Here is a 26288-nt window from a genome sequence, read left to right as displayed (position 1 = left end):
GAATCACTGGTATGGGAGAAGACGGGATCACTACTTCCATAACAGCATTAATCTATTCACATGGACCTTTGATGGCCCACTCATCTCTTGAGAGGTCCCACTGCTTAATAACTGTTACAGTAAACTTTGAGGGAGGGAGACACATTGCTGACCATGTAGAAGTAGGAAGCTGTTGACTTTATTCACTGGTTTTAAAGTAAAGCCTTAAGTCCAGGCCATGTCAGTTATATACTGAAAATCTAATCAACATTAGTGTAAGAAATATTATGAATTACATGTAGTCTTATAATTTATTTGTCACACACTTATTAGTCCTAGCCTTCCATCCCATTTATGCTTCCTTAATTTTATATTAGGCCACACTGTGTATGCTTATGCCACTATTGAATTGTTTTCCATCCCCATCCCTTTTCCAAATGCATTGATCATTTCCCTCCCCTTGCCTTGTACTTGCTTCCTCAAGGTCCCTTTGCACATTCAGTCTTTTCTGTTGCTTTTCGTACTTTGTACTTCGTACAACCAAATTCTACCTCAAATTCCCTTACTGTGATAACTGACATTGATGATAATAAATACAGTTTTGATTAGCAACTCTTTCTGTTTGAAACAATGTGTAATTTGAATGGACATGAAAGTTTTTTTCTTCTCCTTTCCCTGAAAACAAATTTTAACATAATTCATTTTCATTTTCTTGTATATTCATGAACAAAAGAAAATAGAGAATTTTCCAAATTCCTAAATGACAGTGATTACATTTATCAAGTTTACATTTCACTCATACAAATTTTTTAAAGGATGTTATCACTGACTGCTAAATTATATATATATCATACATATGTAATGGATGACATTCTAAAATAAATACCATTTATTAATGATTTTCATGTATTATGTATTTTAATAGGCATTTTTATAAATGATAAGACCAATTCTGTAATTGACAAGACACTTATTCTGACCATGGTCCATCAAATTGCAACACTATCATTTCACTGTAGAACTTCCCCCACCCTTATTTTTTTTTTTTCCTTTTAAATAAGTCACTTCCAAAATGGCTGTGGAGCCTTTCCATGTTTTCTGTAGTCTATTGAAAGGATTTTCTGTATTTAAGAAATATGCTCAAATATTTGTTAAGTTTCACATTGTAAATTTGCTTGTAATAGCTCCCTTTTAAAACAAGGCTTTTATCAGTGTTAAGAAACATTCATGCTTCTGGAATCTATAACATGTGTAAATACAAATAACATGGTATGCATTGTTTCAAGTGATGTGTTAAGCAGTTTCTGTTTGCCCATTTTTAAAAGCTTTAGGGTTGTTACAGAGTTGCTTAGTGGTAGAGTGCTTATGTGGCATCATTCATGAAGCCAGGGTTCAATCCCCAATGTGACCAAAAAAAAAAAAAAAAAAAACCCAAAAACTAAAAAAGCAAAAACATGTATTTTATTGTGTGAACCTTCTAGGTGTTAGTAAGTTCTAAATACTACTGTATTAATAATAAACCCAAGTATGTGCCACTGTGCCTGATTTAAAAATCAAACATTCTTGAGAAACAAGCCTGCCAGGCAGTGTAGCCCATGACAGTAGTCCCAGCAGCTAGGAGCCTGAGATAAAAGAATTCCTTAAATCCTGGAATTTGAGGCCAACCTGGTTAACATAACAAGACTTTCTCAAAAAGGAAAGGTAGGGGAAAATAAGCCCAAGTCATTCCCATTTATGTAAGTAAAAGATTCCAATACAACAAAGAAATATAATTTCTTATGGTAAAGCTAACTTTAGAACTTAAAATGTATTAAAACAGCCTGGCGAAGGGGAAAGGTAGAATAAGATCTAGATACAAAGAATTTAGATTGTAAGGTTATCGTTAGATAAATATAGTATGTTAATAGTTTCCTCTCCCTACTTTTTTGTTTTGTTTTTGTTTGTATCTTTTGATTAGTACATGTTTGAAGTACATAATCATTGCATTCATTATGGGAAGTTGACGCATGTACATAACACATCTTAAACCTCTACCAACATTTATCAAAATTATTTTGAAATTTCATGTTCTGTACTCAATTATAACATCATTTATTCATTATTTTCATGCATTATATACTTAATATGCATTTTTCTCTTTAAAGTTATGAAGAATTATATTTAATATTTTCTATATGCTCATCTTTTTTTCTTCATAAACACATTTTCAGGTCACATTGATGTGGTGAAATTACTTGTGGCTCAAGGAGCTGAAGTAACATGCAAAGATAAGAAGTCTTATACACCTCTTCATGCAGCAGCGTCTAGTGGAATGATCAGTGTAGTGAAATATCTTCTAGATCTTGGAGTTGATGTAGGTATATAGATTGACTGATATGATATAAAGTTATGAAATATTTTGTATTTTTATTATTTCACTATCGGCAGAAATTTCTTCATGTTTGAAAGATTATTTTAAAAAATACTTGTGTTTTATCCAGATATTTATAGTCCTTTAAATGTAGGGTATGAGCAAGGTGTGTAATTAATCAATGTATGTTTAGAGTTTTATTGGATCATTGAACAGAACTGTTTGCAGTATCATTGTTGGAATGTCCACTTTACAAGCTTTAATTTTGTGACTTGAACAATTATTTCTAAGATGGCAATATGTAATCCATTAACTAGTGATTTCCTACTGTTCATTTTTTTCTTCTGTAAATCTGTATAACTTGTACCCTTTCACTGTTTTTTTTTCTTTTCTCCTTAAATTAAAAAAAACAAAAAACAAAAAACCAAAATACATTCCAAATATGAATCATTTTCCAGGTTTTGTCGTACATCGTCATCTAGGTCTTAAATCTCCATTTCCTCCAGTTCTATGGAAATCAGAAGATCAGACAGACTTGGATTAGGTAGCTAGGTTATTGCTAGTCCTGCTTACCTAATTAATATATGATTCTTAAATGACTGTAACAGATTACATTATAAGATACTAGCATGGACTAGGCAAGAAGACCCGAGACTTCTTGCTCATCAAGTGTAAGTGTTCTTTACAACATATTTTTTGTTCATTTAGGAAGCAATACTGCTCTATCTGGATATATTTGAGTCCTGAATTGAGACATTTTGGAGTACCTGTAGCTTTCACAGGGCATGCTTTACCTTATTCCTACTGTTAGTATTTTACTCTTATTTTTGAAACAATTCAGACAAATTTGCTGGTTCTTCAAAGCAGCAAATTATGTAAGAGAGAGCAAAGTTGTGCTAGAAGAGGGAGTTAAAATCAGGTGCAAAACAAACTAGCAAAAAGTAGATGATAGTGATAGACTGGTTAGGAAAAAAATCTTAAGAAGTTGCAAAAAATCTGAACATGCTGTTATATGAGATCTTTTCAAGTATAAAATTTCAACTTTATATCTCCTACATCTGTTTCAATAATTGAGTTAAAAGTCCCCTGATACTTTACAGATAAATGAAGCAACCTTGTTTCTGGTCACTGTTTTAAATTCATTTTGGTATAGTTTTTTGTTGTTTTTGTTTTTGAATCTGTTTTATTGATTAAAATAACATTTGTGAATTTTTTTGGCAGACTATTTTTTGAGGTAAATGGTCCAACTTAAAGCCCTTTAGTGACATGTGACCTCCAATTGTGTGGGTTTTTAGTTTCCTAGAAATTTTATAGCAGATTATCACAAACTAAAGGACCAAAAAAGTTTAATCTTAAGATATGAACAAGGTCTGTTTTCTGGAGGCTTTGAGAGAAAAGTCTGGTGACAGAATCTAGCTGCTTTGATTAAAGTATTACTTACTTTATCCAGTTTTTGTTATCAGTGATTCAAGTTGTGACAGACTGAGCCCAACTACAAGGCAGTGTTTTTGTACAAGACCACCCAGTTACATATGTTGGTGGGTGCATATGTTGGTGGTGAACCTTCAGTTTAATAATTCAGTAGAAGGACTCACAAAATTTATTGAAAGCCATCACACTCCCGGTGTATTTTTGTTTTTTGATTTTTGTTTTGTTTTGGCTTGGTTTGCAGTACTAGGGAAGGAATTCATGGCCTTCATAGTTGATCTACATCATATATCACCCTGCATGCATACAGCCCATGTGTGTACCTGCCCCCGACCTTCATTTTTAATTTTGAGAGAGTCTCACTAAATTGCTGGGACTGGTTTCAAATCTGGAATTCTTCTGGGGCTGGGGATTTAGCTCAGTGGCATAAGCGCCTGCCTTGCAAGCAGGCAGTTGTGAGTTCGATCCCTGGTACCGATAAAAACGAAAAAGACAAATCTGGAATTCTTCTAACTCAACCTTCCAAATGCTAGGATTATAGCTATATACCCCCAAGCCCAGCTCACAATTAACAGTTTATTAGGTACAAGACTAGATCAGTTAAAAGGAAGGGAGATCACATAAGATCAGTCAAAGGGAAACAGGATAGAGCCTTCAGATGTTCTTCAGGTGACATTTTCTGTCATTCCCATCTCAGACAGACAGGACACATTACTTTCCCAATATCAGTGTGTGATAGTATGCACAATGTATTCCCAACTCATAATGCTCACCTGAGCTTTGTTTCCGTAGTTTTTTATTGGAGTGTCATTATATAGGCGTGACTGATTGACTACCCATATAATTGATTGCATCCTGAGTCTAATTATTTCTCATGAACCACAACCCTTACCCTAAATCATGTTACTGGTTTAACATGTTGACGATGGGGCTGTAATTTGTATGTCTCTCTTCTGGGCCTCTCTGAACCACCAGTAGTACATGTATTACTGTCCCATGGATCAAGCTGGTGAGAACATGTTATGTCTGGCATGGCTGGACCCCATCCTAACACAGTCAAATATAATCAGTCCTCTTCTAAGATCTAGTATGTGTCCGTCTCCATTTGAAACAAGGACACTACTTTCAGATATATCATAGATTACCTCACCCAAGGGCAAAGGGAAGATCTCCTTTTTTGGCCAATGCCAAGGTTTTTACTCAAGTATTCCCCCATTTTATGTATTAGAAAGGGTGGAAAAAATTCTGAGTTGCATGAATAATTTCCCATTATTTCACATTGTTTTGTCTTTGATCAGATGTCAACAAAAATGAACTGAAAAAAACGTCATTCATTTTTTTAAAATTTAATTACCTATTTCATAACTCATTTTTGTCTTGTCAGTACTGCAAAATGAAATAATCAAACTGAATGTCTTCAGTGTTTCTTCATTTTGCATGATTCTTAGAGTTAATTCCAAAGAGTCTTTTACAGTTAATTTTATAGAGTTTCCCTAAGAGGCTTTAATAATAGCATTATAAGAGGCTGGGGATTTAGCTCAGCGGCATAAGCGCCTGTCTTGCAAGCAGGCAGTTGTGAGTTCGATCCCCGGTACCGGAAAAAAAGACAAAAAATAACAATAATAATAATAATAATAACATGTTTTCATTTTCCTAAAATAACTTTTTTGAAACCATTCAGTTTTGTCATGACATAAAACATTGTATATGTAAATTGTATTCTCTAAATATACACAATCCATGTAACACTAAAATATTTATGCTCATTATTTTAAAAGAGCTTCATTACAATCCTTACTTATGTATTACCCCTTTTTGTTTTTCTCAGGATTGTTTTGTTTTTTGTCTTTATGGTTTTCTTGTTTGGCACCAGGCAGGCGCTACATCGCTAAGCTAAACCCCATCCCTTTTTTCTCACTTAAATATTGATTTTAGCCACAAGATTTCTGAAGTACCCCATAATAATGATGATTAGCAAAACTGCTTTAACATTCACACATTTTTTTTTTCCTTCCAATAGATGAATGAACCAAATGCTTATGGAAATACACCTCTTCATGTGGCCTGCTATAATGGACAAGATGTTGTAGTGAATGAACTTATAGATAGCGGTGCTAATGTAAATCAAAAGAATGAAAAAGGATTTACTCCTTTGCACTTTGCTGCTGCATCTACACATGGAGCATTGTGTTTAGAACTTCTAGTAGGCAATGGGGCTGATGTCAATATGAAGGTATGAAACAAAATCAGAATCCATGTTTAAAAACATAGCAAATACTATTCAATGATTTAACAATGACCCAACTCAAAAACATGGATTAACCTTTAAAAGATATTGAGTGAGACTAAAAGTATATACAGTATTTCATGCTCTATAGTGTTCTAGAATAGGTGAAGTCTCATTTATTTGGGATTCTAGAATGTATAGTTGAATACAATCAGAATAGTTGTTCTGAGAGGAGGGATTGATGGGGGACAAGGCATAAGAAAACTTAATGAGGTGCTAATGTTTTGTATTTTGACAGAGCTTTGTATTATTTAGATAAGCACTTCACATAATGGTACATTTAATATTTGTATACCTTTTCATGAATTTTCTTTCAGGAAAAGAAGTAAATAATGAATACTGTGCATTTTCAAGGTATTGTTGTGACATGTAGTAATGTCCATAACTGAAAGGCATCAAATAATTAGGTGGATAGAGAATGTGATAAAAGTCATACAGTATAATGTTAGTGGTAGAGTCTAGATGGAATTGTACATGGATATTTATGCTGTAGTTCTTTTCTTTAAATATTTCTGTTTTGAAATTTTTCAGTTTTTCTGTTGAAAAAATTTTTAGTGTTAAGAAAAAAACAGTATCAATGTTACATCTAAGGAATAGTTGCTTTTGGTCACAGTCACTTTCTTTTTTTTTTTTTCTTTTTTTTTCTTTTTCTTTTTTTCACAGTCACTTTCAGGAGCAAGCATTTGGACTGTAGAACTACATAAAAATTCTAGAACCAAAGTAAACTTATTTTTGCTATAGAATTCTTTGAGAAAACACATGCAGTGCTTCTGAGCATCAGTATTTTATAGTATATAGATTTTCCAAGATGCATTCACTTAGTTGCCCTGTATTAATTTAGCAATTCATCCTTTGACCACTTGGCAACTGTATCTTGTAGTAAGAAGAAAAGAAAACCACAGTTATAATTGAACCATATAAAATAAGTAAAAAAAATTTGTTTGATTTTAATTATTTTGTAGGTTTGTAATAGGTAATGTCTTTCAGACTAGTACACAGTTAAACCTTCATTGATGCCAGTAATACACTCAGACAGCTGTAGCATCATCATGTCTATCTATAGTTAGGTGCTTTCTTTAGTTTGCCATGTTCCAGCTAAGAGACAAAATTTATTACTGTCACAACCCAAGGAAGGAAAGGTACGTGAGGTTTCATAATCAACCTCTGTCTTGCTTAGGGCTAAACTTTTTAAGGAATGCACATTTAAGGCTTTCAGTTCTCAATCAAATCACAGTGACTTTTCTTTTGCATGGTTTCATTACCACACTTAAAATTGTATTGATAAGTTTGGATTGCTTATTTTCATTTGAATAATTGTTTCTTTTTTGGATAATCAAGGCACAGAAAATATATAAATTGTTTTGGAAAGGAAAATTACTGTTTTCCTTCACAAGTCCAATAATTAAATCCAGCATGGTGGCGCACACCTGTAATCCCAGTGGGAAGGCTGAGGTAGCAGAATTGTTGAGAATTCGAGACTAGCTTAGGCCACTAAGTGAGCTCGAGGCCAACCTGAACTACATAATGAGACCCTGACTCAAAAAGACCAAAACAGCAACTAAAAAAGAAATCCAGTAAGTTTTAAAACAGAACTTTGTATAGTAGTGTCTGTCTCGTCTGGTTGTAAGGACTAACTTATAAATGAAAGTTTTGAAATTATTGTACTATTCCTTAAAAGCAAAAGTGATAACCAAATTTTTTTAGTCTGAGACATGTTCATGATAAAATAGCTACAGTTAGCTTTTTTGTGTGTTAAATATTAAGTATCATAGAAATGATGGATGCTTGCCTGTATCATTCGGTATTATATACACTTTTCAGTTACATGGTGTTGTCGTAAAGAATAAAAATTAGACTGCCTACTTCATATACTGCCATTTAAGTGTGACTGTTCAATATAATTTGATGATAGTTGATGGCCATATCAATTTTGGGATTAAACCCAGGGCCTTTTGCATACTCAATAGTCATCTACCAATGATTTACATCCATAGCTCTTTTTATTTGTTGATAGCGTCTCACTAAGTTTCATAGGCTGATTTTAAACTTGTAAACCTTCTTCCTTGTCCTTTCAGATGGCTAGTATTAGAAATGTGCACCTACCCTGTCCAGCTTGCTTATGATTATTTTTAAATCTGTTTTCTCTTTTTTAAATTTAGAATTGAGAATCAACTTTATAAGCGGTTCACTTATAAAGTACTCAGACTAGTAATCACTTTGAAGTTGTATCTTTAATGATGTTTAAAAGTTAGTAGATTTCATACATTTAAAAAAAATTTTAGCAAAGCATTTAAGATTCAATGTAGATTTGAAAGCAGCAGCCTCTGATGTAGTTTAGAAACAGATTGCATAAAAGTTGTTTAATCTCACCTGAGATATGTGGCATCCCAATTACATGTAATAGTCCAAATATTTTATCACCAGGTTCCACTGGAACATATTTCCCATGTTTACTAACTTATGAGGTCCTTTCCACCTCAAAAATTTTAATAGGTATATTTGTCAACCAGCAAATATATATTCATTCCTGACCCTTGTATTTACAGTATTTGCCAAATCAATATGTATTAAGTTGTTGAATGACTGAAGGGCTAAGTCTTTAACACTTTACTGTTATAAAATAAAATTAGATTCATTAATCCTCATGTTCTTTTTTTACTGCTGTTGCCTTTTTTCAAACCCATTCTCCATTTTTTCTGTCCTTGAACACATTGTAGGTTACTAGAAATTGGAGTGATTTAATTTGTAATAATTCAGTTGTAAGCTTTTTAGGTTGTTGCCTTCAGAATGGAGGAAGCAAATAAATTACTTGCAAAGATTGTAAAATGTCCAGTTTTACAACTTTACTTAACCTGAGCCCTACTTCGTTAATTACTTCATTTGTATGTATACTTTTTTCACACCCACTGTATTCCTCTTTAAGAATGAATATAGATCAGCTAAAAAAGTATACAAAGTACTTGATTTAAAATTTAAATTTAAAGGCTACTCTAAATTGTGTAGCTTCTTTTTTGTTGTATTTGTTGTTACTGTTTTTGATTACACTTGAAACTAATTCCTAGAATATTGATGGGGATTTTTGTTTTGTTTTTGCTTAAAATTTCTCATTTGATTCCAGTGATTTGGGGTAGTTAAGTAGAAAAAATTTTGTTATTTCTCCAATTCAAAGAGATAAATGTACTCTTCTCCCTGCTAATATGTATGAAGGTAGACTTTCCATTTGGAAATCTGAAACTCCTCTTTCTTTGTATATGTAGGCTAATTCTTATAATCAGTATATATAAAGTAAAAGTTACCCTAGGGCCACCTATAGCTTACAATAAAAGATTGCCATTTACTTGGTAAGAGTCCTGATTGAATTATGTACCCTCAAGATCTAAGTTTCCTCTTTTGTGCAACAAGATGAGTAGTGTCTATCTCATCTGGTTGTAAGGACTAAATGATATATAAGAAATGTTTTAAACTTCTCGAAACACTGTGGTTACTATATATAAGTTAATTAAAATTAAATGTTCCAAATTTCATCATTTTGTGAATCCTAATTTTTATATATTACTTTTTTGTCAAGGGGTTGTATTTGTCTGTAAAAAAATGGCTGTTGGTAAAAGCTTAGTGTTTAAAAGTCAATCATTGAACCAAGTGTAGTGTGGAAGTGGCACATGCTGTAATCCCAGCACAAGGATGCTGAGGCACAAGGATTGCCTGGGCTACATAGTGAGTTCAAGTTCCCTTAACATATATAGCAAAACTGCCTCAAAATAAGTAAATAAAATAAAAATTTGTCACGTAAGGAACACTTTGAAAAGAAACCAGCTTCCTTGTGTTAAATGCTTTTTGTTTTCTTTTTTTCTAAAACACCAAATAAAAATGATAGTTGATATTATTAAGATATATTGTTGTGTTATGTGGACATTTTGAAAATATATTTTGCGGGGCTGGGGATTTAGCTCAGCGGCGTAAGTGCCAGCCTTGCAAGCAGGCAGTCGTGAGTTCGATCCCTGGTACCAATAAAAAAACGAAAAAGACCAAAAAAAAAGAAAATGTATTTTGCAAAGTGTGTTTACTATGTACGACAGACTACCACGTGTTGGTGGCATTGTCTTCATTTTTAGTTGAGAAACAAAGCTCGGAGAAGTTGGGTAGTTTATTTAAAAGCTTGCTGGTAGTAAGTTATAGTGATGAGATTCATGCGGTTGTTACTTACTCCAGACCCCATGCTTGTGTACATTTTCTCTCCCTCATTCCTTCTTGCACTGCCTCTAAAACTGTAAATTTTTTAAGATTACCTGGATGACCTGTTTACCTGAAAACTTCATATAAAATTGTAGTGTAAAATAATACTGAGGTGCAGCTATTCATAGTGTTGCTGTAATACTCCAAATGGCATGAAGATTTCTTAATATAGCATAGTATAATTTCTTAATATAGCATTAGTATAAACTTTTTGTCACATTTTAGTTTACACCAAAAGCATGCTGACTATTGTGAAAGGATTAGATGCTACAAGCCAGTTTCTTCCTTTTATATATACATTGATTAATCTCAAAAGATTTTAGGAAAGAAAAGAAATTAACCTAATTCATAAGAAAAAATTCCACCTACCTCAAGGATTGTTTATTTTCATATTAGAATTTGTACATGACATACTCACATGTGTAGTCAGTCTTAGTGTTTCAAGTGTTTTGAGAAAGTAGTTCAGTACTGATTAGAAATAATTATTAACAAATTACACATACATTTTTAAAATGATTGATAGTAACTGACTTTAATTGTCATACTTTTCCTTGGTCAAGAAAGGATTCAGAATTAAAACATTGATATATTGTGAAATTTTAAGTCTTAAACATGGAATTCATATACTGGCTATACCACTCCTGCTTATGTGTTTTTGGTTGAAACATTTAATATCTTCTTGTATCAGTTTTCCCCACCTACTGAGTAAGAATGATACTAAGATTATTCCACATAAAGCTTTTTGTAAATGTATTTTGCATATTTGTGCTTTATGAGGCAAAGAAAAATTTGTTTATAATTTTGAACAGCAATTTTACCACCAGCTTCGGTTAAACTTAATGCCTGAGTAACAGCTGTAGAAAAATGACAGCTTAGGAGGATATTCAGAACAAAACTGAAGATTACATATTACAGATATAACAGTGGTTTTAAAAAAATTTGTGTTGGATTATTTCAGAGTAAAGATGGGAAAACCCCACTGCACATGACTGCTCTCCACGGTAGATTCTCCAGATCACAAACCATTATCCAGAGTGGTAAAAAGTATTTCTGTTTGTTTTTTATTTCTTAAATGTAATAAAAATATCCACAAAATAGATGGTATTGAGGAATTTCATAACAGTGTACATATTTTTAGTGGTTCAAATCTCTTGAAAAGCAAATATTAAGACTATAAAATGCCATGTATATGTTATGTTTCATAATTTATTTTTCTATTATTTTACCTGGATTATTTCTAGATCATTTAGTATTGAATTTTTCAGCACTACTCAGCAGAAAACTGCTTTTCCCCTACTAGAAACTTTGTGTTTGAATCAGTACTAATGAAGCTAAACTTCTAAATAAAAAGAACTTTTAGATGTTTTATTTTAAATCCATGTTTCTAAAATCATGTTCCACGGAACTATTAACAGTCCTCAAAGTATAAAATGTTGTATAAATCTTGCTGGAGGTTTTTTTTTAAATTTGATCTTTTAGTTTCATTTGGTTTTGCTTAGGTGCTATAGTTTTACAGGAAAAAACCTAGACATAGAATCTTGATCAAGTCATTTTTGAAGAAGTGTTTTGTACTCTTTCTGTTGGACAGTTATGCACATTAAAGCCCTAAGAAGTGTTTCTCTTAAAGAAACATGCTTACTGACACAGTGGTTTCTAAATTTGTTGGTTCCTAGAACCTGTTGGTGAATTTAAAATGCATTAAAATCTTTTGCTCAATTCACAAACTGTCTTAAGCATGATATCTGTAACATCAAGTGATTGGCCCCATCAGCCATCAGTGAAATGTAGTTAGAATTGCTGCATCTGGTAGTACAATATAAAATACTGTTCAAATATTTTATATTGTACTACATGTTACAGATTTAATTTGATGGTTGTATAGTCTGTAGTGTTTGACAGTATATCCTGTATTACAGGAGCTGTGATAGACTGTGAGGATAAGAATGGAAACACGCCTTTGCACATAGCAGCACGATATGGCCATGAACTGCTGATCAACACTCTTATTACAAGTGGTGCTGACACTGCAAAGTAAGTATTATGGTCAGAGGTGTTGATAGCAGTTACAAGGAAACAAAAAGAAATGAACTAGTTTTGTGGTATATCAGGTAGCAATGTGAATTTTCTTAATACTGTACTATTTCATCTTTATTGAAAGCACTGTAGATGAAAATATTTAAGTACAATTTTATTTAGTACATTTTTGCATATTTTACCTCGGTTCTTCCTCAAGCCTGAGTAATATGATAGGCAGTTTCAATCAGACTTAATTTTTGTGTTCTTTACATTTAATCTAAAAGTACTTAAAAGACCAAAAAAAAAAAGTTATACACAGTAAATACTTTTCTATCTAAACACTATCTAGAGTGTCCCCTCTGTGCTGTGCAGATCTCAGGGGTTCTGTGATTGCTGCTGAAGATTCCTTGTTCTGTGAAGCAGCAGGATCACAAGATTGAGCCCAACTTAATGATTTAGCAAGACCCTGTTTGTTTGTTACTTTGTTTGTTTTTCTTTCTTTGTTTCTTTTCTTTTCTTGTCTTTTTTTTTTTTTTTTTTTTTGTCTGCACCAAGAATCAAACCTTGTGCTTGCCACACAGGTGCTTACACCCCTGAGCTACATTCCTCAGCCCCAAGACCCTGGCTCAAAATAAACAATATTTTAAAGGATAGGGGTGTCACTCTGGGCAAAGACCCTAGATTCAATCCCTAGAACTGAGGGGAATTTGCTATTCCCCACTACAGTTAGAATGGTTCATTTTTATTTTATTATTGTTTCTTAGTAAAATTTTATTTGAAAAGAAAAATTCTTTTGTATATGTGTTGCAACAGTGAACACTGTACATACTTAAATTGGTGTATTTATTGTCCAATATATCATATTCAGTAATAAACTGTGTGATATGCTACTGTACATATATATTGGGCAACTTCAAAAATTTACATTAACTTACTGATTCAGCCACATAGATACAAATTTGGGGCATTTTTACTTTTCTGCAAGTAGCTCTGGTTCATTTATGTTACAAAGTTGAATTGTAAACAGATTTATAATTTATTCTCCTTAATTATAAACATAAGTTGATTCCAATTTTTCACTATTAAAGAATTACTTCAGTGAACATTCCTTGAGCAGGTTGCCTTATGGGAATGGATATAAATGGAGGTTAAATGGACAGTGAATTTTGTTGTAGAGACATTTCTGGTCAGGAAGAAAAGTGTTACTGACATCTAATACGTATAGCCTAGGAATGATACTGAAGATCCTACATTTACAGTATAGACCGTGCTACCCTTATATAACAAAGTCCATAATGACTATAATGCTGAAGTTGGAGAAAACCTTCTCTTGAGCCAGTTGTGGTAGCACACACCTGTTGCCTCAGCACTCTGGTATGCTGAGGCAGGTAGATCACAGATGTGAGTCCAGCCTGGACCATTCAGTGATTTAGTGAGACCTTGTCTCAAAGTAAAAAATAAAAATAGGGCTAGGAGTATAGCTCAGAGTAAAGGTCTTGGATTCAATCTCCAGTTCACCAAAATGGAAAAAAAAAAAAACCTACAACAAAACATGCACATGCTTCAAAAAACAGCTGAATAGGGCCATTGATATAGCTGAGTTCCATTCCCAGTACAAAAGAAAAAAAAACCTGAATAGTAATTTATGCCCATTTTCACCCGGTAGCCAAATTTTTCTTCAAAGTATGAGAAATTTTGGCATAAGTATCTTTTATTTAGGTAGTCTCCTAATAATTTATTTAAATGATTGTATTTTTCTTGAGTTGTAATGAAGGTACTGTGTCTTATTAACCTTAGGCGTGGCATACATGGAATGTTCCCCCTCCATTTGGCCGCACTGAGTGGATTTTCAGATTGCTGCCGTAAACTTCTTTCTTCAGGTAAGGGAACCTTTACAAGCACATACTTGCTGTTACTGTTCCTATTGTCGTCATTGTCTCCCTAAACTGTTAAGACAGTTTCTTCTCTTTTTTTTTGGAATGAGGAATCAAACTCAGGACTTTGTGCTTGCCAGGGGACCATACCACTTAGCTATATCCCCAAGACTTACCTTGTTTTCTTATCAGCTCTGGAAATGTTTTATTTTTGTAATGATTTTTCGCCCTTTGTTAGTTGAGGAATAGAAAATAGAGTATTTCTAGACCAGCTTTGTTGATCAGATGGTGGTCTTTTATTTATTTATGTCTACAAGCAAAATATGTTCATTTGCATTTTTTATTGGTCTTGGTTTCCATTTTAAGAGCTGAGAGCCATTCTGTGATGTCTTCTAGGTTTGGGAAATTATTTATGCAATATTTAGTAGTTTAAAAGCCATAATTACATTTGATTTGAAACAAAATAGAATTAATGTATTTCCAAAATTACTACTATAAAACTAAAATGCATTGAGTTACTAAATAAGACTTGATTTTAAGTGATAGTCTATTTCTCAATATTATGAAAGTTGAATAAATTTTGTTTATTAACACTATTTTTACTGAGTTTTAAGTGAGTTGTCTTCCTTTATATTCTTTTCTATTTTTTTAAGTGTCTATGCGTGTATGTCCACGTCCACACAAGTATATTCACAGACCTATTTCCCATGAAAGGGAAGACTAAAATCTCTTCACTGACAGGTTAAAAAAATAGTACTCATGGCTTTTCTTTAAAAAACAGCTTTAATAGGGGTCAAGGATTTAGCTCAGTGTCATAAGCGCCCACCTTGTAAATGTGCGGTCGTGAGTTTGATCCCTGGTACCTTAAAAAAAAAAAAAAACAGCTTTATGAGATGTCATTCACACACCATGCAGTTTACTCATTTAAAGTATACTGTACAGTATTTTTTTTAGTGTGTCTCTGGGGGTATGTAACCATCAATACAATCTATTTAAAATATCTTTAGTTGGGGTAAAAGGAGCACCACTAGCCCTTGATCTGTATTTTTTCTCTTTCTAATCCCTAAGCAGCTACTAATCTTCTATTTTTTTAAATTTGTCTATGCTGAATAGTTCTTAGTAATAAAATCACCCAACACTGTGGCTGGGTTGTTTGGCATAATGTTATGGGGTTTTGTTTTGTTTTTTTGGTAGTGGGGATCCAACTTACAACCTTGCACGTGCCATGCAGGCGATTGTACAGCTGAACTAAATCCCTGACCCATGTTTTCTTTTTATTGCTGAATAACATTCCATTGTATCTAACAGCCTTTTTGAAGTTTGAGGTTGCTGAGATGTAGCTCAGATGCACAGTGCCTGCCTGGCAAGTGCCAGGTCCTGAGTTAGATTTCCAATACCAAAAAAAAAAAAAAAAGAAGAAGAAGCTTGAGGTTGTGTTTTTGAGACAAAGTGGTATAGTTGTGCTATGTTGACCAGGTTGGCCTTGAAATCCTGGTTTTAAGCTGTCCTCCTGCCTCAGCCTCCCAACTCAGTGCGTCTGTAGGAACAGATGCATGCCATACTGGGTATGGCCTTTTAATAAAGTATACCAGCTCCTGTTCTAAAACCAGAAATCCATTAGTGGTCGGTTTTTGAAACATTGTACACTATTAAAAATATTTTGTCTTCATTTCCTAGATATTTTTATTTTATATTTTGTTTGAGATTGCTGGGAAGGATGGGATTCTTAACATTTCTTGACATGATACTTTAATTTAAAAATTAGTGCAGCTATAATATTATATAATACATAAGACATTATTCTTACAGGATTTGATATAGATACCCCTGATGATTTTGGCAGGACCTGTCTACATGCAGCTGCAGCTGGAGGGTATGTTAATAGTTCTTATTTCGATTTTAAAAAGCAAGGGGACCTAGAAGTTTGTGCTCAGTGAATGCACAAATTTTAGGCCCTAGGTTCAAGCCCCAGCGCAGAGGAAGGAAGAGGGGAGGGAAGAAGAGGGAGTGGAAAGGAAAAGAGAAAATAACGAAGCTGGTCATGTAAGTTTTTCTCTTTTATTTGTTCCTGTCTTGTTTGTTCTGAACCACCACAAAGTAATAAAACAAGAGTTGCTTGGGAAAAGATTTTTTTCATCATCTTCCATTTCAGTCATGGATTGTAAGTGGGGGAGAGAAAATAAATGTCCAAGTCTTTCTTTTATAAGAGAAAAAAATTATTTTTTTGGAAAAATGTTTATTGCATTTATTTTTTTAGTGGGAAGAGGAAAATTTGAGATTAAAACATTTCAGAGAAATTAGTCTGTTGGCTGTACTGAAAAAAAACCTTAAAGTACTTCTGAGCTCTGAAATCTTACTGCTAACCTGCTGGTAATTCTGATAATTTAGATTTGTGGTTGGCTATTTAATTCATGATTTTATCAAAAGGACATTTTGGAAGAACTTTATTTCTAGTGATAATTCCCTAAAAATTTATGTTGATTTCAGAGAACAAATATGCTGAACCAAGAATCAATACCAGGGCAAGGCTATACTGTAGCAATGGATTATGAGAGGGATTTATGGTTATATAACATCTCCTACAATTTTAAGGATACATAAAAGCAAGCAAGTAGAAGAAAGTATTGGAAAGCTCACTAGGGATGCTGTCTGTGATTCTGAGATTTTTTTAAAAAACCGTTTAATAGTAAACATCTTATTTCCTAAAAATTACTTGGGGATTTCTTTTATAGATTTGATCTACCTTTTTAAATAGCGACATGATTCACTTGTTATTTCCTATCAATGTGCCAATATGTATGTATATGATTTTTAAATTCTCAATAAGATGAATTATAATATTTTATTTATAAAGTGTGGATCATGTCATTTTGCTTGCATTATCCTCATTTAAAAACATGCTTATATGCTCATTTAAATCTATTAATTTTTTTATAAAATCACTGACAACTAAGTTTTTCTTTTTACTGAATAGGAACTTGGAGTGCCTAAACCTTCTGCTGAATACTGGTGCAGACTTCAATAAAAAAGACAAATTTGGAAGGTAGGGTACAGTTCCTCTATAGAGCCTAAACTTTATTTACTTAATGAAGTGCTTGAGCTTCTGATTTCTGAAAATTAACTGAACAGTTAAGTATCCTCTGCATTGTAATGATGTTTGTCTAGTGTCCCACCAAAGCTAGCAGATTCTATATATTTACTGTTACCCATAGTCTTCCTCTTGAGTTCCTCTAATAGCCTAGACTATCAGCCACACCCCTATCCTTAGAAATACCTCTACTTTTTTTCCAATGGTGGTTATTAAGCCCAGGCCCTCCCACTTGCAGGGCAAGCCCTTTGCCACTGAGCTACATCATTAGCAAGCCATTCATGCGTTCATTCATTCCTCCAGCGTGGAATCCTGTTGCCTTAGCCCCTAGTAGCTGGTGTTACTACATCTATACTTTTTAATAGCACTCCTTCTTGGCCCATAATATAGCATGGAAATTTAAAATTGCATGGTACCTGTGTTCCTTCAAGAAACTCTCAGTAGCAGGCTATGGTGCCGCATGCCTGTAATCCCAGCACTCTGGGAGGTTGAGGCTGATGAATCATAAGTTCAAGCCTAGCCTGAAGAACTTAGGGACTTAGTAGACCCTGTCTCAAAATTTTAAAAATGGAAACTGACATTATCTAGAATACCGTAACAGAGTTCTTTCCTCACATCATTCCTTTGTGAAAATTATACTTCCCATATCTGGTTACAAAGTACTGTTAAAGAAGGAAATAGACTACAAATATATGTGTGATTTTACTCTTTTCTTTTGTATATAAATCTCTCTCACACTTTTACATATTCTACAAATAGAATCTCTAGAAGTTATTTACAGTAACGAATCTATTGTCATTCAGCTAATGTCCTCTCCCATTGTTGAGTCTCAAGCCTCATTGTTGTTACATTTGTAAGAGCAGTATATGAAGTTACATTATCTAGTCCTATTTAGAGCAGAAATAGAAAAGAGTGCATTAAACCATTCAGGAAAGAAGTATTTGTTTGAAAGATGAAGATGATAGTTTAAACAAAATTGTGTCAGCAGCTGAAAATTGTACATATCAAAAGTATATAACAGGGAAGTATATCGAAAGGAAATGTATGAATGTTTGTTGGTATATATGATGACACCAGTGTAGCAGAGAAGTAAAAAGAATTGCATATGTTAGGAATACAGAAAAGAATAGGAAAAAAAATGATTTGACCCCAAATTAGTTTGACAAACAGCCTGATCTCATAAGCCTACTAGTGGAAGTAATTAATGATCGTCAAAGTCAAGAATTACTTTGGCCTAGGAATGCAATATTTTTATAGTTTTTACAATTGTACTTTAATATAGTTTTATAGCTTTTATAATTGTAGTTGATTCTAGTTTATATTAATTTATAACATTTCAGGCATTCTATACTACAGATATCAGAAAAGGCTTCTGAAGCATATGTTCTGAGTTTAGAAGCTTCAAAGTAATTCATTTTAATTGCATTTGTTAAAATATCTTTATAATCAAATAAGACAAAACCATTTTACTCATTTTCTTAGGTAAATATTTAGGAAAAATAATAGTATGAAGACTGTCCTAAATTTACCATTATTTTACTGGGTGTTGTTGTTGTTGTTGTTGTTGTTGTTGTTGTTTTAAGAAATCGTGGAATCGGGCTGAGGATGTAGCTCGGTGATTAACCACATGTCTATTAGGTACAAGGCCCTGGGTTCAATCCCCAGTGCCCCCTCACACACATACACGTGAGAGATCATGGAATCATCATGATTTTATAATCTGAAGGCAGTCCTAAAAAGATTCTGATACAGATTAGTAACTAGAAAAAAAAATCAGCTGTAGATATTCGGTCTTTAGAAATTAAAACAGCATTCCTGCTTATCTGAATAATGAAATAGTAGTCTTCAAAACTAGGTCTTTATTGCTTGAGAAATCTGACATTACTATTCAAGATTTTTATGCAGTTTATATAACAACATACTGTTTTTAATCCTTAAATTTTTTTCTTCTTACTCTTCATTCCTTTGCTAATATAATGAACAGTGTCTGCTAACTGTACTCTCAGATGTTTGTATTGGTTTAGGGAAAGGTTTGTTAAAATGAAAGCATACGAGTTTCTGAAGAGAATATTGTAGTTCATAATTCACTCAGATTGCAGTTGGTAGCAGACCAGTAAATAACTCTTTCAGTTTTATTTTTTTTACCAAAAAGTTCTGTAATACCTTCCTGTCTCCTAGTTTTATGTTCAGCCCTCTGAAAGACTTGGTGCATGGTAGAACTCAGTGTAAAACTTGTAAATACAGTGTGTGTAAGTGGATGAAGAGTCAACGCTGCTCTTGTTTACTGTTGCATATCCCTGGCTTTTATCTTTCTTGTATTGGTCACAAAAGATCTCCGCTGCATTATGCTGCTGCCAACTGCAATTACCAGTGCCTGTTTGCTCTTGTGGGATCAGGAGCAAGTGTGAATGACCTTGATGAAAGAGGCTGCACACCCCTGCACTATGCAGCTACGTCAGACACAGATGGCAAGTAAGTATCATATGGATGAAAGTGAAGAATTACTTCTGTCAACTGGCTGTTCTATTGTAAATTTCTTTTTTCCTTCTTACATATTTTGTTATTGGTTATCTTTTCCTAAGCCCATAATTTGGGAAATAAATAGATTTCATAATTACTCCTAGATCACAGTTATTTCTACCTGGTCTGCTGAGCAGTCTGTCTTACTAACTGATCTGGAAAACTAAAGATAAAAGGTTCTTTGCTCATCCCTATCTAAAAAAAATTTTAATAACACTTTCATGTTTTTTCCATTTGAAAAGGAGAATTTAAAAGGTGGGAAGGATGGACAGTATTAGGAGATTGGATACAAGTATCCTTCACAAATAAGTCAAATTTGCAAAGAACACTTATAAATTAGTATCCAATAAGTGGTAACTGAACTGTCAGCAAGTGGCACATAATAGGTACTGCACACTGCTTAAGTAAATAAATTAGAAATACAGTAAATGAATATGACCAACAATGAATGAGGAAAAAATGATTGATACATAAACTTTCATAAATACTACTCAATTGTCAAATGACTCATTTATAGTATCTTATGTTTATTTGTTTTGTTTTTGTGGAAGAAAACTCATTGAAGATCAGAAACAGATCTTCAGTGCTATTTTCCATGTGTTTGAGTCAGTGAAGAATAAAAATATGGTAAAAATAATCATTTTTAGGGAGAGATACTATAAAATCTACCTCTTGGAAATTGCATTTAACATCAAATTGTTTCCTTGGTTTTCATTATTTACTTTTTAATCCTCAAAATAAAAGGCATAATTCTAGAGACTCAGTAACTAATTTCAAATAATTTCTATAACATTTCCTTTTCATTTCTATTTATTTGTTTATATTTTGGTTGTTTTATTTCAACCCAGTGCTCTCGCACTGAGCTGTATCCTCAGCCCGTTTTTAAAAATGGGATCACGTTGCAGTCTGGGTTCACATTTGTGATCCACCTGCCTCAGCCTCCCAGAGTGCTAGGATTATTAGGGATATGCTGCCACAACTGGTTTATAACATTTTCTTTTGTTGAATTTGTGACTAAAATTTTAACTTTGTAGGCACTAGTAAAATGTGACTTGTATTTCAGGAATATGTCACCTTAGACCCTTTGATTTATGTCAGAAAAGTTTTATATAGGTTTTGGAAGAAGTCAAAGTGTTGAGTGTGCTTTTGGATAGTAACTATTTAAAGAAAATCTGTGATAAGGACTTTAAATCAAAAAAATACTTGGTGAAAGTGGATGAGCAGATTATCCCTCAGTTTATTGGTTTTGCAACTTTAGGATTTGGTTTGTAGTTTTTCTTAAAAATAGGTCATATTTTTTCACCATCTGTGGTCCTTTTACTATTCCCACAGATTGGTTATTGAGTACAGTTCAGGCTGATCTAAGTTCCACTGAGTGTCCCTGTGACCTGTTCCACCCGTGCACCACAAACACACAGGTTACACCATTTTCCTTCTACCCCTAGACAATCGCATTAAACCTGAATTCTTATGAGAAAAAGAACTACATAGTATTTAACCCATGGTGTTGAGAATGTGTAGTTCTGTTTTCACCCAATGAGCTCTTTCCATAGGGGTATGCTAGCACTTGACCATACTAAGGGATTAAGTTTTCTTGCATAATATAAACTGTTTTGAGCAGGTAAGCTAGAGACTTTAATTATTTACATATTGTCGGTATTTATATTAAGCACCTTAGTGTACTGGAAAGAGCATGACATTTTGAGATCAAAAAGACTCATATCTTGAGGTCTCCATATTGGACCTGTTTGAGCCTGAGCAAGTAATTGTTGAGCAAAAGTTTCTTCATCTGTAAAATTAGAATCTGCTTCCTTAAGAGAATATGTATAAATCAATCAATCTTGGATCCTCTGTTTTTTGTCTCAAAAGTTTCAGAATCCTAGAGATCCTGCCTAGTGTTTTCATGTATTGATTCAGTGACGTCTTACTTAGAAACCTTCTAGAAGTATAAACCACAATAATCATTCTATAGTACTAGAGGCATCCTTTTTTTTTTTTTTTTTTTTTTTTGTCTTTTTCTTTTTTATTGGTACCAGCGATCAAACTCATGACCACACACTTGCAAAGCAGGTGCTTATGCCACTATGCCCAGCCCCTAGAGGCATCCTTGTAATAATCATTTTGAATGATAAATTAATAGCTCTAAAGGATTGGTTTACTTTTCTGTATTTCAAAGATTTCATTCATAGTTTGAGTAGTAAGCAAATCTAGTATAATTAATTCATACATCTGCCAAAATAAGAGTGAAGTCTTTGTAGAACAGCTCCAAATTACTATTATTTGACTAGTGACATAGCTCAAAGTACTTACTTAACGTAGTATGCAAAAAGGCCCTGGTTCATAGAGTCATGACTTAGCAAAGTTTCTGAAATGTCTTTATTTTCTCATGATGTAAAAGTATGGTAAATAAATATATTCCTGTCACAAACATATTAACTATTAATAAATACAGTTCTCTTTCCCAGTTAATGAGAAATAGGGTGGCTTTTTGCAAAGTGGTAAGGATCTCCCACCTCTCCTACATAAGTACAAGTAACAGAAGGGAAAGTTTGTGGTAGTTGTTCCCTCTTGTACCATGTATCAGTGGTGGCAGATCTTTTAGAGCTGTCAGTGGTACTAACAGCCTGCTGCAGCACATGTACCATAGGTTTGCCACCACTGCTTTACACAGGATAAGGAAGAAACCCTCCTCTTGCCCGATGTCTGGTATATAACACTTGTGTTTCTATATGTGTCTGTAAATAATTGTTTCATGTCCATCAGAGCCTTAACCAAAGAGGTAAACGCTTTTACAAAATTTTATGGAATGGGGCTAGAGATTTAGCTCAGCGGCATAAGCGCCTGCCTTGCAAGCAGGCAGTCGTGAGTTTGATCCCTGGTTATTGATAAAAAAGAAAAAGACAAAAAAAAAAAAAACCAAAGAAAAAAAATTTTATGGAATGTGATATCTAGTATATACCTAAACATTGTATTGTTTCCCTAATGTAAAAAACTGAAAGAGTAAGTAGGATCTAAAATGTACAATAGATACTGAGAAAGGGGAAGAAACTGCTCAAAGAAAAGAAGAACTAGGATGTAGGAAAGGAGAAAAGAAGGGAATACATATATGTCTGATACAGTTACACTACTAATCTCTGCTCATCGAAAAGGATGGTTTGTGTTTTCATCATTTGATCATTTTTTCATGTCTTTGTCTTACAATCTGAGCAACTACTTTGCAGATAACTACACAGTGTATTAACCATTGTTAATCTTCTGTTATGTCATTTTGAAATTTTGTATCATTTTTTGTTTAAAAAGATTTCCAGCATCTATTCATTATCCACTTTTGTATTTCTTGATATTTGTTAACAGCAGCACCCCGCTTTCCTTTTTTTTTTTTTAATATTTATGTGTGTGGGGGGTTGTAGTATATAATTATACGCCTCATGGGGAGTTGGTACTTGTACATAACACATCTTAATTTTGTTTTTCTTCTCTCCTGCCATCTCTTGGTCCGTTTCCCTTTTGCAAAAGACCTACCTCCTATTTTCTATTATCTTTTATTGTGTTCTTTATTTATGTTTTGGGTTTCTCTCATAAACCCATAGCATGCTACATTTAAATTGTGTATCTGATTTCTTTCACTTCACATCTTGGTCTCAAAGTACATCCATTTTCCTAGAGATAGCTCAGGTTTAGAGCCTTTATGGCAGAGTAGTGATCCCTTGTGGGTAAACAGCAAATTTTCCTTGTCCAATCATCTGTTGATGAGCACACAGGCTGCTTGCAAGATTGAGCTATTATGAGTTGTGCTCATATAAACATGAGTACACATGTATCACTGTAATAAAATGTCTTTAATTCTTTTGGGGAATTACCTAGAAGCGGAAGAGCTGGGCCAAATGGGATTTTCAATTCTAGTTTTCTTGAGAATTCACCATACTGATTTCCACAGTGGTTCTACTAGTACACATTCCTAATTCCTACCAACAATATAGAAAGCCCCACCACCACAGCATCAGCAACATTTATTGTTATTAGTTTTCTTTCTGTAGTAAGATAGCATCTCAGTGTTGTTTTAATTTTTTCTCTAATGGTCAACAATGTTGAGATGATTTTCATGTATTTATTGGCCTTTTGTGCTTTTTCTTCTGAGAAATGTCTTTATTTTAGTTGCCTGGGTATGGATTGAGTCTTTTATTTGGGGAAGTCTTAATATTTTTTTTTTAGTTCTTTATGTATTCTAGATATTAGTCCTCTTTCTGAGGAATAGCTGGCAGATTTTTTCCCCCATGCTACAGATTATGTTTTCAAAATGTTGGATTTTTTTCCTGTGAGGAAACTTTCTAATTTGTTATGGTCCTATTTGTTAATACTTAGTTCAGTTTCTTCTGCAATTGAAGTTCTGTTCAGAACATCTTTGCCTATGCTTGTGTCTTCAAAGATTTTACCTATTTTATCTTCCAACAGATAGTTTCTATTTTAACATTTAGATCTCTGATCTATTTTTATTTGAATGCATGGTGAGAGATACAAGTCCAGATTAAGTCTTCTGTGTGTTAATAACTAGTTTTCTCAGCACCATTCATTGAAGAGGCTATCTCGTGTTTTTGGCCTCTCTGTCAAAGATCAGGTAGCTGGGGGCTGGGATTTAGCTCAGTGGCATAAGCACCTGCCTTGGAAGCAGGCAGTCGTGAGTTCGATCCCCGGTACTGATAAAAAGGAAAAAGACCAAAAAAAAAAGATCAGGTAGCGGAATATGCCTGAAGTTGTTTCAGCATACTCTGTTCTGTTCCATTGATCCACATGCCTATTTGTGCACCAATACTATACTAATTTTTTTATTAGTGTGTAACTTTGTAGTATAATTTGAAGTCAGAATGCTTTCTGCTTTGCTCTTGTTGCCCAGGATTACTTTTGCTATTCTGGCTTTCTTCTGGTTCTATATGACTTATAGGATTGCTCTGTGAGGACACCCCACTTCTCAAAGTCTGGAGATTGCAAAGTCCAAGATCAAGGCACTGGAAGATTTAGTATCTGGTGAAAGCCCTCTTCCTCACTGAAGACTGCATTCTTTTTTATTTTTCCTTTTGATATAGGAATTTTTATTTTTTTAATTAAATTAATTGTAACTATTACATTTAAAAATTGCATATAATTACTATGGGATGTTTTGGTACAGATGGTCTTTGTGTAAGGATTAAATCAGGTTTTAAACATCTGTCTCAAGTATTATTTCTTTATTTTTTTTAAATATATGCAGTACATGGTTACCTGCCATCACCCTACTCTGCAACAGGAGGCCCGTTAGATAGTTATTCCTAACTACAACTTAGTAACCATTAATCAATCCCTCCCCATTTCTTCCCTCCCATCTATGACCATCATTCTACTTTCCCTGTAACTTCTATGAGAACTTTTCCAAATTTGATGTACAAGGAAAATCATAATACTTATTTTTTACCTGTCTTAGATCAGTTTAACACAGTGATGTCTAGTTGCATGCTGTTGTTGCAAACAACAAGAAAAGTCACTTTTTATGGCTGATGGTATTCCATTGTGTATTGGTTTCATTTTTTCTTTATCCTCTCATCAGCTGATGGACACTTGTTTCTGTTTCTTGGCTTTTGTGATTCATGCTACAATAAGCATTAAAGTGTAGATATAGATATATAGATATATATACACACACACACCATTATGCCTTAGTGCTTTTCCTCATTGCTGAGACAAAAACCCAACACCCAAAGTTAAAGGTTTATTTAGCTCATAGCTTGTGGGGGCTTCAGTATAATAAACTGGCTTCAAAGCAGGATAGCACATGGCAGAGAGCAACAGTTCATGGAGGCAGAAGACAGCGAAAGCCCCTCTCATTATCCAGACTGTTGGATTAGGGTAGTTCCAATCCAATCAGTGGACTGCTCCAGCAATCACCCACCGTTAATGCCAGCACCCTTAATCCCAGCATTGTACTACAAATGAGTCACAAACTCTACATTCGGCTGACTCTGAAAAAGCCCATCTAAAAGTGCCTGAGGTAAAGAGGACATCTAGACACAAGGCATAACACTATCAAACAGAACAATTTCATCACTCTAAACACCCCTCCTGGTATGCTGTTGCTGTCATCTCTTTTCCCTTCATACTTACTGATCAGTCTTTCATCACTCTAAGTTTGTCTTTTTGAGAATGTCATACAATGGGAACATATATTTTGTAGCTTTTTGAGATTGACTTCTTTTACTGTGCAGCTGCCTTCACAATTCATCTTATTGTTTGTATGAATAGTTTATTTTCATTGTTTTGAATGTATCATAGTACACCAGTTTAAAGGCATGGTTAATTTTTAGCTACCCTGAAATTTTGTACAGTTTTTGAGTGTGAAACATAAATCTTTTTCTCTTGAAGTAGGGTTACTGAATCATATGATAGGTGTTTGTTTAATATGAGAAAGTGTTTCTAGAATAGCTGTACCATCTGCAACTTCACCAGCAGTGTTTGAGAATTCTGGTTGCTCCACCTTATTGGCAG

At 33.7% G+C, this 26288-nt stretch overlaps 1 protein-coding gene across 9 annotated transcripts in view; it reads left to right on the top strand.

The window, feature by feature from the left end:
* The window catches only part of Ankrd28 (ankyrin repeat domain 28), a 207763-nt gene that overhangs the window by 148719 nt on the left and 32756 nt on the right, over window positions 1-26288 (top strand). For 8 of the 9 annotated variants that reach the window (XM_063256968.1, XM_063256969.1, XM_005008303.4 and 5 more), the window contains 8 exons: window positions 2190-2332; window positions 5778-5990; window positions 11236-11314; window positions 12194-12308; window positions 14091-14173; window positions 15977-16040; window positions 17142-17210; window positions 19587-19727. In XM_063256968.1, the coding sequence (XP_063113038.1) occupies window positions 2190-2332; window positions 5778-5990; window positions 11236-11314; window positions 12194-12308; window positions 14091-14173; window positions 15977-16040; window positions 17142-17210; window positions 19587-19727 (907 nt within the window). Of the gene's footprint in view, window positions 1-2189; window positions 2333-5777; window positions 5991-11235; window positions 11315-12193; window positions 12313-14090; window positions 14174-15976; window positions 16041-17141; window positions 17211-19586; window positions 19728-26288 lie in introns of those variants that run through there. The other variant, XM_013143905.3, reaches the window with a different exon arrangement.

The sequence above is a fragment of the Cavia porcellus genome, unplaced genomic scaffold, assembly GCF_034190915.1.
Source record: "Cavia porcellus strain 051 isolate PalLab524CR breed Dunkin Hartley unplaced genomic scaffold, mCavPor4.1 scaffold_10, whole genome shotgun sequence".
Taxonomy (NCBI): domain Eukaryota; kingdom Metazoa; phylum Chordata; class Mammalia; order Rodentia; family Caviidae; genus Cavia; species Cavia porcellus.
The sequence above is the reverse complement of the archived record's forward strand: the minus strand, read 5'-3'. Positions and strand labels throughout refer to the sequence as shown.